The 17,982-nt window shown below is 36.0% G+C and overlaps 1 protein-coding gene and 2 long non-coding RNA genes across 4 annotated transcripts in view; 1 reads left to right on the forward strand and 2 right to left on the reverse strand.

The window, feature by feature from the left end:
- Positions 1-2,229: 2,229 nt before the first annotated feature.
- Positions 2,230-17,982, reverse strand: part of LOC139943929 (putative methyltransferase DDB_G0268948) — a 42,200-nt gene continuing 26,447 nt past the window's right edge. For both annotated transcript variants that reach the window (XM_071940827.1, XM_071940826.1), the window contains exons 6-7: positions 6,920-7,054; positions 2,230-4,267 (exon numbers count right to left, since the gene is read on the reverse strand). In XM_071940827.1, the coding sequence (XP_071796928.1) occupies positions 4,168-4,267; positions 6,920-7,054 (235 nt within the window). In that variant the 3' untranslated portion in view covers positions 2,230-4,167. The remainder of the gene's footprint in view (positions 4,268-6,919; positions 7,055-17,982) is intronic.
- Positions 12,443-15,578, forward strand: LOC139944618 (uncharacterized). The gene is made up of 3 exons (XR_011786991.1): positions 12,443-12,853; positions 13,422-13,581; positions 14,147-15,578. It is a non-coding gene; the product is annotated as an uncharacterized lncRNA (long non-coding RNA).
- On the reverse strand, positions 14,704-17,321 carry LOC139944619 (uncharacterized). The gene is made up of 2 exons (XR_011786992.1): positions 16,922-17,321; positions 14,704-16,195 (listed from the first exon to the last, which is right to left on the reverse strand). It is a non-coding gene; the product is annotated as an uncharacterized lncRNA (long non-coding RNA).

A 17,982-nucleotide genomic window follows, 5' to 3' on the forward strand; every position in this document is an offset into this window, starting at 1 on the left:
CTCCAAACTTGGTTCGTCTTGGAATTCCTCAGAAGCCTTTTGTTTTTGGAATTGTAAGGATCACTCATGATGGCTAAAACAAAATAAATGTTGTCCAGGCATTTTCTCAAGAATGAGATTAATCTCGGCAGGGCATTGTTTGTCAAAACATTCGTGTTTCCTATACACTGGCTTAAGCGCACCTATCTACCAAACAAGGTACTCAAGGCGCTGAGTATAAACAAACTTTCAGGGAGATAGGTTATTGCAGTGATGCATTATGAGACCCAATTATTTAGCACGTAATAAGGGTTTACAATGTGCTACGGTGCATAAAGCAGCCACAGCCAGGAACACCGGACCAACCCCTTCTCTTTTTTTTTAAGTGTACTGGTTCTTTATACATGTAACTGGCTTCTAGCAAATAAACTGTCAATTAATGTTCTGAAAACAAACTATATCATTTTCTGTGCTAGGCAAAGAAAATATGTGCGCCATGTACCCCTCTGTTTAAATGGCAGTGCTCTCAACCAAAGAAAGAGTTGTAAATTCTTAGGTATTAATATTGATGAGAACTTGTCCTGGAAAAAACACATAGATGTTTTAACCACCAAAATCTCAAAAAATTTTGGTATTATGAATAGATTGAAATATTTTCTACCGCAAAAGATTTTGTTAACTTTATACAATGCATTCATTCTTTCATATTTAAATTACGCAATATTATCCTGGGGTCACGGAAAGGCACTATGTAACAAACTTTTACTATTGCAATAGAAAGCCGTTAGAATTATTACAAAGGCCAATTATCTTTCTCATTCAGCTCCTATATTTGCCGAACTTAAAGTGCTCAAATTTAATGACCTGTATCGTCTGAACTTGGGTAAATTCATGTTCAAGAACAAATACCGCCTGTTACCTAATAGCTTTAATGAAATGTTTACTTTAGCTTCATCAATACATTCCTATGGTACTCGTAAAGCATTGAAGGGGGATCTGTATGTCAATCACAATAGAACTTCAATTCATAAAAATAGCTTTGTGAAACAAGGAGTAGAATATTGGAATAGTCTTCCCATACATTTTAAGCAACCTTCTACAATCAGTACATTTTCAAGAAAACTTAGACACTACTTGCTAGATACTTATCTGTAATGCCATCAAAATCTAATGTTGTTCTGTTTAATCGTTTGCTTTGTTTGGTCTCAGCTGTCAGCTTGTGTATACCTGTGTGTCTGTTTTGTCTCTCAAATAGAGAATACTTTGGTACACTAGTAGTAATCGGCGTCTTACTTCACGAAAGCGAGATGTCGTTTTATTTTTTTTTTTTTCTTCATACTGTTGCATTGTTTTGTTCTCTGATTTTTACCATCATTGATATTAGGCAAATTTATGTACAATTTAATCGGCAATCACTCTATCTGTATTTTCGAAAAAACTACAAAAACTACTACTCAAATGCTTACTCCTTATAACCCTATAATTCATGACTTTAATAGTGCGAGTCCATTTCATGATGACTCGCCTTTGTGCTGTTTGTAGGCCTACACCTATCGTCTGACCACGTTGTCCCTTGTCTTTGTCTTTGTTTGTATTCCTTGGTATCATGTTTGTCTGTCAATAGGTTAGGGCACAAAAGCATTTTGCTTAACCTTACACCTAAATGTTGTCTTTAAATACTGCTTGTTTATTTTTATTTTTGAAGTATTGTGTACCTAATCATACCTCATACGATATTGCTCGTTTTAATTTTGACATAAATGTACGCTATTGTATTATTGTTTTGTATGACAGCATTGAAATAAATGTACTGAATATATACACATGCGTTACACAACACATGGGACCAACGGCTTTACGTCCCGTCCGAAGGACACGAAGCAATGGTTAAGTGTCTTGCTTAAAGTCACCTGGAAGTGGTATTTTTTCAAAATAAAGCTTTTGTCACTAATATATGTTTTGATGAGTGGAATGTGAATAAACAGTTAACTAAGGTTTTACAAAATCAGTTCTTATGTTATTTACAAATTTTAGAGTAGACCCCGACCCGAGAGGGCGCTGTTCGTGACGTCAATCGAGGCAGACTTTGCCTGTAATGCGTAGAGTAAACACAATTGCAAAGTACATGTACGGACCAAGTCGTGAGTTTGTACGTTTTTTTTCCGGCAATGCCGACCAGATGTATTGCTGCTGAATGCAGAAAAACACTTTTTGAAACGTACCAACTCACGACTTGGACGTACATGTACTTTGCACGTATGTTTACTATACGCATTGCAGGCAAAGTCTGCCTCGATTGACGTCACAAAAGGGGTAGGCGGAGTCAGCCCCCCAAACAACTTTATATATTTTTTAAACATATAAATCGTGACAAACAATTACTAAAAAAATTGTTTTATTGTTCGTAAGCATATACTCTTATGTTTGAAAGAAAGAAAAATTCTATTTCCAGGTGACTTTAAGGACACAATTGTCACGGCTCGATCACCATCTCTTCACGTTGGTACCAACATTAGCTGCCCGTTTATTTATATTTTTTATTTTAAATCTTTAGACATACACAATGAAAGTTGGACATGGGCTGTCAAGACTATACACCAGAATACAAACTATTATCTAGAGATGTGTAAAACCAGACCCCTACCAACGATAACAATATAATTATATATAGGAGATTGCACTTAAACGCTTAAAAATCACACATTAGAAAACATTGAAACAAAAGCAAATCCAGATTATTGCCAAACGGCACCCACAAGACACCAAAGCAACAGGAGAAAGCGACAACAATATCACAATTTAAAAAAAAAACATAGCCAAACACGAATAGACTAAAAACCCTCGAAAGCCAAAATAAAACTGGTACAGAGAACATCTTTTAAAACAATGAAGCAGGAGCTAAGGCAAAAATAAAACAAAATTAAACATACAATAAAAAAAAACCACACAACAGTAACAGGTCCATCCTCAGCAACTTCCAAAGGACTTGTAATCGCCCCCCCCCCTCAATCCAAATTAAAACTGGAACCAAAGAACATCTAATATAACCATGAAGCAGGAACCGGGTCAATTAAACATTACAATTAAAAACAAGCGGCGCAAACATGCAAATTACTGAAAAACTAAAAGTTCCTCCCACGGCTCTACAAACGAAAGGACTTTAAAAAAAAAGAAAAGAAAAACAGAACCAAAAACATCTTTTAAAACCATGAAGCAGGAACTAAACAAAATTAATTAAACATTAATTAAAACCACTAGCACTAACATACTAAAAAATCCTCCCTCCCTTAAGACCGATTGTAAGATACTTTCTGATTAAAGACACCGGACAGCTTTGGTTATTGTCAAAGACAGTCTTTGTGTATCTCAACATGCGTAAAATAACAAACCTGCGAAAATGTTGAACTCAATATTGGGCGTCGTGGTTGTGAGAGAAGAAAAACACCCTCTTTGCACAAGTTGTGTGTTTTCAGATGCTTGAATTCGAGACCTCAGCTGAGGTCTCGAATTCAATTCAAATATTATTTTAATGGGCTTAATGGTCATCAATTTGCAAGAGAATAATGAAAGAAAAAACACCCTGGTCAGATGCATAATAAAAAGTTTCAGTTGAAGCATTTTATTATTTGAGAGGGGAACTATTTCTTTCTCAAAAACTGAGTTTCTTCAGAGGCAGCCGTCTCACAATGTTTGATATTATCAACGGCCCTCCGTTGCTCGTTAACAAGTAAGTCTTTATGCTTACAATTATTTTGAGTGATTGCAAATAGTCACCAGTGCCTTTAAGAACATAGCATTTGAAGTCAGCACCTAAAGGAGAGCCAATGTATCATCTTGATCAAAACGATCAATAGACTTGCCCAGCCTCTAGGTCGAGGTTTACCAGGCGTCCCAATTGGATTTAATTTGTTCACTGTAAAGAACAGTCGCGGTACCCCCCCCCCCCCAAAAAAAAGTCCAACGGAAAGACGGCTTAAAATTTGTTTGGTAACAATGAAGACCGAGGTGTTGAGCATTAAATGCTCAACGCACACATTTTGTGCATCTATCAATGGCATAAGTGTTAAATTTGAGTATAGTATAACCATTGCTCCCATCACCGTCTTAAAGTTTGAGCTCAATAATGTAATGTGTTTTCTTTTGATGTATACAACTTGGATACTGACTTGGATACTGGCTGGTGTTGACTCAGGGATTTGGTTTTCTTCCAAGAAGAAGAGTAACTGGCAGTTTCAGCTTTATGTTAGCGCCCTCTGGAGAACCATCTAAGCCCATGATGTCCATCAATCTATACAAGCAAGTAGAAACGAAGATCGAAGAACAAAATAAATACGTTCCTTTGTCTTTGAAACAGGGGTTTGAGTCGGCGATGTCATAGATAAAGGTGCCTCTCGGAGACTCTCTCTCCCCCATGGTAAATTAACATTAGCTAGAGGACAAGGATTCAACAGAGGGCGTTCTAGGAAAGAGGGGACACAGGATACCCTTGTGAGGGGGGGGGGGGTCTCTCCTGCCACATTTTGAATTATTATTATTATTATTGTTATTGTTATTGTTATTGTTATTGTTATTGTTATTGTTATTGTTATTGTTATTGTTATTGTTATTGTTATTGTTATTGTTATTGTTATTGTTATTGTTATTGTTATTGTTATTGTTATTGTTATTGTTATTGTTATTGTTATTGTTATTGTTATTGTTATTGTTATTGTTATTGTTATTGTTATTGTTATTGTTATTGTTATTGTTATTGTTATTGTTATTGTTATTGTTATTGTTATTGTTATTGTTATTGTTATTGTTATTGTTATTGTTATTGTTATTGTTATTGTTATTGTTATTGTTATTGTTATTGTTATTGTTATTGTTATTGTTATTGTTATTGTTATTGTTATTGTTATTGTTATTGTTATTGTTATTGTTATTGTTATTGTTATTGTTATTGTTATTGTTATTGTTATTGTTATTGTTATTGTTATTGTTATTGTTATTGTTATTGTTATTGTTATTGTTATTGTTATTGTTATTGTTATTGTTATTGTTATTGTTATTGTTATTGTTATTGTTATTGTTATTATTATTATTAATAATTATTATCATTATTATTATCATTATTTTTATCATTAGTTATTATCATTATCATTATCATTATCATTATCATTATCATTATCATTATCATTATCATTATCATTATCATTATCATTATCATTATCATTATCATTATCATTATCATTATCATTATCATTATCATTATCATTATCATTATCATTATCATTATCATTATCATTATCATTATCATTATCATTATCATTATCATTATCATTATCATTATCATTATCACTATCACTATTATTATCATTATCATTATCATTATCATTATCATTATCATTATCATTATCACTATCACTATTATTATTATTATTATTATTATTATTATTATTATTATTATTATTATTATTATTATTATTATTATTATTATTATTATTATTATTATTATTATTATTATTATTATTATTATTATTATTATTATTATTATTATTATTATTATTATTATTATTATTATTATTATTATTATTATTAAGCATTTAGGTACGCTATTCATGGTAAAATCATATCACAGCGTTTACAAAGAGCAATAAATTAAACATTATACAAACAAACAACAATAGAACAAAAAACAATCAATTAGGAAAGAGGTAGGTTTTGAGAATCTTCTTAAACACATTCACTGTTTCAGCAGATTTAATATAGGAGGGAAGTTCATTCCACTCTTTAGCTGCTGAAACAGTGAATGTTCGATCTCCCGCCTTATTATGAGTCATGGGAAAAGTAAGGCGAAATGGATCTGCATTTGAGCGAAGATTTGTACGCAAAGGTCGATACAACTGAATAAAATACACTTTTGGTGCTCGATTGTGATTTGCACCCTCATAATAATTATGTGTTCATTGTGTTCTTTAAATCTCATCAAGAATGCTTCAGAGGCTGAGGATTTGAAAGTGGGAGGTGGGGGGGGGGGGAGATGTTACTTCTGTACAAGAGGCAGAAATGCAACAGAATGGGAACATCAGGGGGGGGGCGGGACACACCGGCATTCACATATCGGACATGGTTTAGTTAAGAATCCATTTGGCAGTCTGTGCTCAAGTTGCATCTCGGGCAACACATTTCTGGATGCTAATGACAAGGTTACATGAAGTTTTAATTAACATGAGTCGTGAGACACAACACCACAAACTTCTTTCTGTCACGGAAGAAGGAAATATGGGGGAAAGGGGTACCCCCCAGACTTGTGATCTGTGATTGAAGATTTTAGTATACCTGTGTGACGATAGCCAATACGGTATTACCTGAAACAGACTCTTTTGAATTAATGTCCACCAGATCGCAAGTAAGGGCCGCGTTTTGCGTAGCTGATGCAGAAAAATAACTTCGATCTCAGACTTGAAATCAAATGTAGAGTACTCAAATTTGTAATAATAATAACACTTATTTAATCATATTTTGTTATGCGCAAGTTTCAAACAAAAATAATTGTTCGTAAAAAATAAAATTCAGATGCCAACAGTTATTTCACAAAATTTAAAAAGGGAACAATCAAAAGTTCATTACAAACCAAACGGTGATTCATTACGATGACGTTGATAAAGGTAACTTCGGCTGAAAAATAGACTTGTGGACACGTCGTTAAATGTCTCTCGCGGTGATAGCCTAATTCCGACTCTATTCCGAATCGATCCCCGTGATATTCTCACGAGACTTCTGGCCCCACGAGGCTACTGCTCTCACGACTACGGTCCCATTTAATGGGGAGTAGAAGTTTGCAACCGGCAGTTCGCGCGAGAGCAGTGACCTCGCGAGAGCACCGCCACAATTCGACTATCTCACCGCGGCAGACCATTAAAGACTTGTCCACAAGTCTAGCTGAATAGGGACTCACTTGTCTTGTAGGTCTTTGGCAAGGTCTTGACCCCCAGGAATCTGTCTAGTGTAATGTTGATAGCCAGCCCAGGACCGTACATACTTCACATACAGTGCCAATGTGGAGTCCACCAACAACTCAATAGTGTCATCTCTGAATCAAAAAACAGATCAAGAATCATGAACCATCAAGGGCTGGATTTTATAAAGATCTAAGAATGATCTTAAGGCAACACAAAGGCATTTAACCAGCATCAAATTCAAGCAATCTCGCATGCAGAAGAGAAGAAAACCTGATCTCATTCAAATTTTTTCTGGTGACATTGATCGTTCCTAGAATAATGGGTCGTATGAATAAAAAGTAGTATTTACTGACAAGTACTAGCAAAAAGTAAAAGCATAAACTTCCAAGTAGAAGCATTCAGTAAAAGCATCTTCTGAATTCCGTATGAATAAACCTATTCTTTTACTGCAAAGTATTCACTTGAAGCTTTGGAGTAAACACTTCTGATATACCATGGCTGAATGGATCTTAACAAAAGGTTTCCTTTGTATTACAACTCCCATTCACGTCTACGTACGCGCTCACACACACAGCCAAAGCAGCATTTGATTTAATAGAAAAAATAGAAACCTTCAAGTCAGCCATGAGGTTTTTATTCTGACAACATTTTGATGAAGACGACTCATCTGGACACACAGAATAAAAACGTTTTTGTTATGCTTTTGAAACTTGGAGTGCATGACAGCGCTGTATAGAGAAGATGAGAGCTGGATATGAGCATAGCTATTTAAATTAAACTTAAAAGTTTTAATATAGCACGAACAACATTCTATTGAAATGCATTTAATTGTTTAAAAATTACTTCTTCTGATTTTATGAACAATAAGCATTAATGATCGAGGCATTCATTTCTGAGTTGAAAAAATTCTAAGTTGGAAAAATTCTTTATATCTTTTTAAAAGGTTACTGCAACGATACAAAACCTTTTTTTTTACAAACGGTTTTATTTTATCCTCAGCAAAGTTAAACAAGTTTGATTAAAAGCAGTTTGAGTTTGTGTGTATTGTTTATGTTGTGAAACACTGTGTATGTGTCTATTTAATATTTCAATGATGTCTTTCCTTTGGACTAAAACATTTATCCTGTGAGGAACATTCATAAACACTGCCATTTCTTCGGACGAGCCTTTACTTCTGTGCCCAAGGTAGCTCTGGAGCTACCTTGAAAAATCACTAGTATTTACTTGCATTTTGTAGTATATTCTCCGTTTTATTCATATGGAAGTAAGTAAGTGCTAAAATTAAAAGAACTTACTTTTTGGTAAAAGTAGATACTTTTAGCATTTTAGTAAATACTTTTAAGTAACAGTTTTTACTTCCTTTTATTCATATGGATGGTAGTAAATACTTGAAATTTTCAAGTAAAAGTAAGTACTACTTTTTATTCATACGACCCATTGTCTCTTGTGTTGCGAAGTGTTTCCCACAGTTACGGGCCTTTTTCCACTTGGACTTCAGTAGGATGTCGTGGGTGAGCGGATAACAGCACCGAACTCAAGCTCAGGTTCGAATCCCGGTCATGACACCTGTGTCCCTGAGCACAACACTTAACTACAAAAGTGTCTGTCTACTATGAGCTGACCCTCATTCAGCTCATAGTAGACAGGCACTTTTCGTATTGACTAACGCCGGCTTGGCGGTCGGGGCACAAAGCAGCAAGCTGCCACATCAATGGATGATGTCATCGTCAGCCAATCACCGTGCAGGAAAACCATGCTGTTTAATGGTTGATTTTTTTTCTTACCGGGAGTTTTGGACTACCGGTGGAAATCGCTGTATCCTGACTGGACTATAGCTACGATCCGGTCTCGCTTTAACATTTCCGGGAAGAATATGAATTAATCTACCCATATATACTAATTGGGGACTGTTGCCGACATTCATAACAGGTAAACTTGCCGTGTTTTTGTTACTTGATTCTTTCTTTGTGAAGCCATTTTTTACTTACAAATTTCTCCTTTTAAAATTCGAACTACACCGATTTTTTTCATACAAAACGAGATATGCTCTTCATTTCAATGGACTGCTACATATTTTCTGTCAATACTTTTCAGACAAGGCCGAACAAGACTGAATTTCAGAAGCCCTTAATTATAGTAATTATATATTCACACAGGGGTCACGCACGAAAAACGATGAATAAGTTCCAGATAAAAGGAAAAGAAATGTGGTGACCTGCGGGTAGACTGTCCGTAGGTAAATCGACCGTTTTAAGTGAAATGCGGACTGATGCGGACTGACAAAGATGAGCTATCGTCCAATGTACATTTAATGACTTTTTCACCTCTGTCCATTCTCCAGCTGTAACATGCACAGAGACCCCTCCGTCATGTTCCCTGCCAATACCCGAGCTGCCTGAATTTACAGTTACCTTTGAATGGTTGACTAAGGCCCTATCTTCATTGTCATCTCACAAGGCACCTGGTCCAGACACAATCTCATCATCAATTCTTCGAGCTGCAAAGACCCCACTTGTACCACCATTACTGAGAGTGATGAATTTATCTCTTATGAAAGGCTCCGTTCCTAAGGTTTGGAAACTCTCACAAATCACCCCAGTATTCAAGGCCGGCAGTCGCAACTGCGTTAGTAACTATCGACCCGTTGCATTAACATCAGTAGTTTGCAAGGTATTGGAAAGAGCAATAGCAGAAAATATTAATAACCATGTGAACTCTTTATGTCTGGTTAATGAGAAGCAGCATGGTTTCACAGCTAAGAAATCATGTGTTACCCAACTCATCAATGCAACTCATGACTGGGCAAGTATTCTCGACAAGCCTCATCCACCTCGACTTGACATCATCTTCCTAGACTTCAGCAAGGCTTTCGACCTCATGCCTCACCACATTCTTCTTAACAAGCTGGCTCGTAACTTTAACATTCGTGGCCCCATGTGGAACTGGCTGAAGTCCTTTCTCACTAATCGACAACAACGAGTTACCTACCGTGGAAGCGTCTCTTCTTGGGCACCAGTAGCATCTGGAGTTCCTCAGGGAAGTGTCCTCGGTCCGCTTCTCTTCAACCTTTTCATAAGTGACATCTCGAAAAACCTATCTGCAACCTCTCTTCTTTTTGCTGATGACACCCTCATTTACCGGCCAATCAAAACTCCAGCTGATGAACAATCTCTTCAGTCTGACCTTTCTATGCTCAATCAATGGAGCACAGAAAATGGTATGAGGATCAACAAAGAGAAATCAAAAGTGATGCATATGTCTCGCTGCAAAACTCCTAATGACGAGCATCTTCCTCTTTACACACTCCAAGGTAGTGCTCTTGGTGTCGTATCTTCATATAAATACCTCGGGATAACTGTTAACAACAAGTTGAACTGGAACGATCATGTCAATACTATTGTATCAAAAGCAAACAAAACTCTTGGTTTCATTTGGCAGATTGCTGGTGGGTCATCTTCACATGCTCTTCGGTGCCTTTACATATCGCTAGTTCTGCCTATCTTACAGTATGGATTACCAGCCTGGTACCCATACACTGCCACTTTATCAGCGAAGTTAGAAGGGGTACAACGTAGGGCAAGCAGAATGTGCATGAAGCAACGGCGAGGTGACATGTCTTATGAGGAACGGTTAAAATCACTCAACTGGATGAGCCTTCCTTACAGGAGACAGCAGCACATCATTGTTTTCACCATTAAGTCTTTGTTTGGACTTATTGACTGTGATGCCATAAAGTGTAACACTATAATCAACACCCGCCATTTAGACTTGACCACATTTCACCATCACTATGCCAGAACTCAAGCTCTTAAGTATACGCCAATTCATTCATTTCCTCGGTTATGGAGCAACTTGCCGTCATACTTAAAAGACTCACTTATCCTGGATACTTTGAATGTTTTTTGTAACAAATTATCTATTTACTACCATGACCTTCAATCCCAACAAACCTACTAGTTTTGTTTTTGTTTTGTTTTTAGATCCGTTTATTTTCCTTTCATCTTGTTTATATAAATTTTGTTTTTTATTTGTTTAATCATTTATTTATTTGTTTATTTATTTATTTGTTTATTTATTTATTTATTTATTTATTTATTTATTTACTACTTTATTTATTAATTGATTGTTTGATTGTTTGATATACTTATCTATTTATTTTTATTTATTTATGTTTATTAATCCATTATTTATTTTTTTGGATATATTTATGTTGGAAAAGAGCTCATTTCCGTTGCGTGTTATTTTATTTTTTGTTACTTATTCATTTACTGATTCACCTATTTGTTTAGCCATATATTGAATTTTCGTTAATGTTTTGTTGTTTTGTTGTTTTGATTGCTTTATTCATATTTAATCATCTGTTTATTGATGTAAGAGTTTAAGTGGAAAAGGTGATTGCTTTAAGATTAACTTTTTTGTTGATTGACCTATTTTTTGTTAAATCCATCCCTTCATTGAATTATTTGTTGCTTAATCTCTTTTTTACATGTACTTTTCTAATTATATATTCATTCATTTGTTAATACTTTTTATTTATTTGTTTTAATTAACTATTTATTTGTTTATTTATTTATTTGCTATTTGCTTGTCTAATTTCTGGTTTTGGTTTTGTTATTTTAATTTGTACTTTGTGTAAACAGATTATTTATATTAATATTTATTTCTATTTATTATTATTTTCCAAAGAGAGTATTTTATATAGTGTGTTTGCTTCCCTATGTGACTGGATTAACAGGCTTTCGAGCTACAGTGTTTAATTATACTTTTGTTGATCCTGGCCATCACATTAGGGTTGTTTTATAATTTCCTGTGCCCTTATTGTTTTTCTTGCTTTGTATTTACTTTTGTACATGTACTTATAATTATCTATTTGACATATTGTCTGCTTGTATTTGTATTTGTTTATTGGCCAAATAAAGAATAAGAATAAGAATTGCCACAGTCTAAGGGCGTTGTTGAAAGAGTGTGACGTCAGATGCAAGTATGACTAAGTCTCCTCGTTAGTCTCGGATCACACAATCATCAAACTATTTATTAACATCAATAATATGTGAGGATTTGTAAACATTTTGTTTTAAATCTTTTTAGCAGTTTGTACCCAAATACTTCATAAAATTATAAGTGACATGTTTACCATTTTGACACCTGCTCATTCTTTAGCATCAAACACACAAGAACCTAAACATGTTTTAGGTTATAAAACGGATGCTTTGTTGAAATTCTAAACACTGTTTTAACAGTGATATAATAGGTGACGTTGATGTCAATCGTACTTGTCTATGCACAAAGAACAACTATTGTTCGTCTGTATCCCCAGTGAAGGCACTGTTTGGGAATGTGACGTCATATGCAGTGGGTCATTTGGTATCTGCATTGCTCTATGGTTTAAAGTCACCTGGAAATATAATTGTTTTTCTTTCAAACATAAGAGTATATGCTTACGAACAATAAACCAATTTTTTAGTACTTGTTTGTCACGATTTATATGTTTAAAGGAACACGTTGCCTTCAGATTTCACAAAATTTCACGTTTGAGGGTGTTCCTTATACTTATTAAGAGTTGTTCTTGCAATAAAACACATTTAATGTGTTGTAATTAGTGAATGGCAATTAAAAAAAACAAACACTGACCTCTGACCCCGAAACACGGCCCGCGAAATATATACGTTTTTCAAGCCGTCAAAACGATCGTCCGTTTATGCGCGATGCACAGCAGTTAGGCTGGCGCCGTAGCCAATAGCCTGGTAAACCTACCAGAAGAACACGAGGTAACATACCGTTCTCTACCAGACGACGTTGTGTGAAATGTAAACACACCATTTTGCTGTCAAAATGGATCGCCGAAAAACACAGATTCAGCTCATTGCTCTACGCAAAGAGATGATTGAAGACACGTCCAAAAAGAAGGAACGGACACCTCGCCAATCAGGGTAAGAATAATGTAGTGGGACATGGACTAGCCGACGAGAGATAGTGAACGGACCGTGATTGTTTATACCCAATGCAATGTTATTGTTAGTTATTATTGTGGACATGACACGTAAATTCACAGCTATGACAGCCGCAGCACTGAGTTGTGAGAGTACATAAATGTACATGTACTATGACTAGTTTACATGTAATTTTGTAGATCTATTCACTCGGTGCATAGATGGGGGTGGGGATTTGAATCGAGTGTCCAGCGTCCTAATGACTTGGCATAATTTACCCTAATTTACTTTGATGCTACAATTAAAAGAGTCGTTTATCTGGCTGGCAGCTGGGAAGGGGAGGACTTTTGTAAAAATTGTAGAAATACATTTTAAAAATACTAAATAGTACAGATTTATTAAATGTTTTTGTATATTTTTAACAGTTTACCCAAAATATTGTACCCAAGTCAACTCGTACCCAAGTCAACCCGAATTCTTTCAAAGAAGTGTGACCTTTCAAACAATAAAAAATAAAATTGTCGAGAACTAATAAGTTATATCAATGGTTATGAATTTCTTGTTGAAGGTACTATGTGAGCAGATGCCAGGACTTGGCGTAAACATCTTGGAGACCTCATCAAACCCAACCAAGCTGGTGTGTTTGTACCAACTGTAGGGAGATGCCAACACAACAGGAGAGGTCACGCTGCAAACAAAGCCCGGATGAATGCTTCTCAAACTTGGCAGTAAGAGACTGATTATTTCATACTGTCAATGGCATGTGCATGTATAACAATATACACATGTACTGTCAAAGCAGTCCAGTTTTGTTATATGATATTTTGATCTGTCCACCCCCCCCCAAAAAAAAAAAGGAAAAACAAAGTAAATGTGTAAACACACATTTTATAAGGAAACACAAATTTAAGCTTTCATTCATTGTAGTTACTTGTAAACGGCCTCCTTCGCCAACGTTGCATTACCAAAAAACTTTACACTGAACAGCCACATCCCAAATTTGAATAACATCATGTCTTTGACCAGCAGCCGATTTCACAAAACTTTACGCAACTGCGTAAGTCCACTTGTGCAACGTTTATGAAGCAACTTGCGCCATTAAAATTGCGCAAGTGGACTCACGCAGTTGCGTAAAGTTTCGTGAAATCGGCTGCAGGTAGGTAATATTTGCAAAAATGTCACTTTAATGAATCAACATCAAGTGCATGGGTTTTATATTCCATATACATGTACAAATAACCAATTTTTATTTTGTTAATTGTTTCAAAAATGTTTGTGTTTATATTTGAAAAGATCTTGAGGCACCTTGTTCTGGACCACCATTAGAGTTGGCACGACATCACAGGAATGACATGTACACCAGGGGAGCATGATGTACACAACAAACGACTTTGCCACCCAGCCAGCCTTCACAGACAACATGTGTTGTGTCAGAATGGTACTGGAAATAGAGTAACACTACCTAGTTACTGTTTGTAAAATCAGGGATATATTTCCAGATAGTTTCAACTTTCATGTACACATGATTTATGCAAAACAGGTTTTACAAATGGCAATATTTCCTGTTTTCAACAAGTAGATTCTTATTCCTAAATTAACACATAATGTCAATATTTCAACTTATTATTTTCTTTTGCACATTACTTATGTCAACAAATCATTGAATGTGATGTGAGCAGAGTTTGTTTTCATCACAACGACATAATATGATTAAGTTTAATTTGAAGTACATGGCCAATTGTTTATACAATCATCATATTTATTGTATTATTTATTTGAGATTTCGATATTTTGTAACAAAAAACACACTAGAACAACAAATACAAAAACATAAAGAATCTGTATTCAAATAAATTTATCTGAAATATCTTTATTCTGTATTCATAAAGAGACATGGATCATAGATGCAACAAGTTTGATAAACACAGTGCCATTTCAAATTTTTAACCTTAACCCTTGCAAGTATATTTTGATTTCAACCACATGCCTGTTATGAAATGCATGGTCAGAATGATGTTTTAGAACTAGTCATATTGTTGACTAGCAGACCATGTTAGTTCGAATAAGTAAAAGTTTTAAAGGAAAACCACCGAATTTCAAGTCATACTTGTGTTGATCATTCTATTCTACTTTTAAAACATCCTTTCTAACCATATGCATTTTACAACCAAATCACTTGATCTAAGGCATTGGTCTCTCTAAAGGGACTTAATACCTTAGATGTTGGTAATTACTAATTTGTGATCATAAAACTCACTTGATAAAGTCTACATGATGAGAGGCATGTCAAAGGACTTGTTTCTATACTGCAATGGTGTTTTTCTTTCACTGTTTCTTGCAGCTTACATGTATATTGCCAAATTTAGCCCAAATTGTCACAGGTTTATTATTGTATGCTAAAATATTGAGGAGATACACCAACTATTACCAAGGATACTGCATGGGACTATAGTGTTCTTTGGCAAAGGACAAATTTAATTAATGTTTGCAAATACATCGTGTACTGCTGTGAATTGTAAAAACATTCAATAAATTGTCCATATTTTTTTATAAAGTTCCTATTAATTTGTGACAAAGATTCTCTTTGATTACATACAAACTCTAGAACTTGCCAATAATGCTAATAATGCACTGACCTTATATCTTATGCACACCTGTACAGACAATTTTGTAGCCAAATTGTGGAAAGTTACATGGAAATTAAATTTAAGAAGTGGAAAATCTGGATTTGTGTTTTGCTACAAGTTCTTCTGTTGGTAGTAGTGGTGGTGGTGGTATTGGGAGGGGGGGGGTGATGGCGGCTGCGGGTAGAGGCTATCCTTGCACCATTAGCGGTAAGCTTGGGCGACTAGTGTCGCACTCCAACTATTGAATCCTGAGTCGAGTCGCGACTATTGTTTTCAACTATTCGGTTAAACGTGCTACAAAAATAGTTTAAACAAAATTGCGTCTACCTGTTTGGTGAACCAATTTAGTCGCTCATGACTATTCATGACAACATAATTTACTTACAGAACACAGTCAGACATCAGTGACACAAATCTTCAATCTTTTCCGCTTGAATTAGACTATATTGTGCTTGTGGCACACATTGCCACAGTGCATCGTGATAATTAAAATTTTGTTGCGACTAGTGTCGTAGTCGCAATTATTGGATGGAGGTGCGACTAGTCGATTAGTAATTTTCACTGGTCGCCCAGGCCTAATTAGCAGAGTTTTCCTGTCCTGCGAAGAAGCTGGTTGTCATCTAACCGTGCTTGGAAAACTTCTTTGATGTACGTGTACTCTTTCTTGTCCATACCGGCTTCAATAATCACATCGCCACCCAACTTTCACTGTGACCTGGGAATCAAGTATCAATACAAAAATGTTACAAAATAATAAAATTGTTCCCCGTTTCTGATTTTGTTTTGTAATTTTTGAAAAGAGTTCTTCTAGACTATGGCCCTTTTCGAAACCACGGCTTTGGCTTTGGATTCAGCTAGGGCTAGCTTGGCCCGGCAGATGTTTGAACAAAACTGAGCGTGCTTTGCGTAGGGATTCAGACAAGGGGACGGAGTTTGAAGCCGAATCCATAGCCGATGCCGTGGTTTTGAAAAGGACCTATGGAAGCTTCATTTTTGTGGACAAGAGTATTAATTTATTTTAGCTTTCCTTGCCAACTACCATTTGCAGTATGTGCTCCCTGTTCAGATGCATCGCACCGTAAATTTTGCTGTCAAATGATTCTGAGCAATGTAAACAGGAGCTACCTCAAATAGTACTGTCCAAGACCAAGGTCAAGGAATTACATCCCCATAATAGACATAAACATTATTTTATAAAATAATGAATGTATACCCCGAAGAAAGGATCATGTTGGCAAATAAGACAAGTGACATCATCTATCCTATGGCGATGGACTAGTATTAGTAATATACACCACTGTCCTGTTGCCCTGTGACTCTACATACGTACATGCAAACAGCATAGAGAAAGGACAGAGAAGTAAAGTCCCTGTAATTTTGTATCTAAAAACGAACTGTGGGGTATAGGCCTATGTGACTCGCAATTGCATACTATACTTACGCGGTAAACACGGTAAACGCCTCTGACATGTCTGAGCAGATGTTTTATCGAGAGGATGAATTCTCTAGCAGAGTTTTGGTGTGGGAGGTCATGACACGTCCATTTTCAACTCCACTCGCTAGTTAGTATACGGGTACTAGACATTCTTTCGTGTACAAAGTGTTCGCATTACTAGACTGGCCCCGCTAAAATCCTACATCGTACGAGCAAGAACGGGGAGTTCACTGCGTCTGGGGAGGTCTGGCCGCGGGGGATGATGGCCCGCTGGACGGCAGCCGCTCGGCCCCGGGACGTGGGCTGAACTTGCTGCTTAGATAGATTAATAAAAAGTTAATTCAACGTAGGCCCTTTTATTTTTGTTCATGAACTGTTTTGTTGTTGTTGGAGTAACCATGGAGGAAGAGATAGATACAAATGGGTTTTAATAAATGCTCAGTCGTATAGTTCAACGGCTGCGACTGGAAATAAGACTAGTGATATTGGCGGCCATTTATGGGAGTCAAAATCTTGACCCCCATAAATGGCGGAGCGTTTTGTTTCGAGAAAGTTAACAAAAGTGAAGCAATTCTAAGGCATGTTTGTGTAGATCATTATATTCTACTTTTTTAACATCTTTCCAACCGTAATCATTTTACATCAAACGCTTGTCATAGCCCAAAAACGCCCAACAAAGCGCAGCCCGAAGGCAACGTGTTCCTTTAAAAAATATATAAAGTTGTTTGGGGGCTGACTCCGCCTACCCCTTTTGTGACGTCAATCGAGGCAGACTTTGCCTGCAATGCGTATAGTAAACACACGTGCAAAGTACATGTACGTCCAAGTCGTGAGTTGGTACATTTCAAAAAGTGTATTTCTGCATTCAGCAGCAATACACCTGGTCGGCATTGCCGGAAAAGAACAATTTTTTTTTCAAACGTACAAACTCACGACTTGGTCCGACATGTACTTTGCAATTGTGTTTACTCTACGCATTACAGGCAAAGTCTGCCTCGATTGACGTCACGAACAGCGCCCTCTCGGGTCGGGGTCTACTCTTAAATTTGTAAATAACATAAGAACTG

Source organism: Asterias amurensis, chromosome 11 (assembly GCF_032118995.1).
Source record: "Asterias amurensis chromosome 11, ASM3211899v1".
Taxonomy (NCBI): Eukaryota; Metazoa; Echinodermata; class Asteroidea; order Forcipulatida; family Asteriidae; genus Asterias; species Asterias amurensis.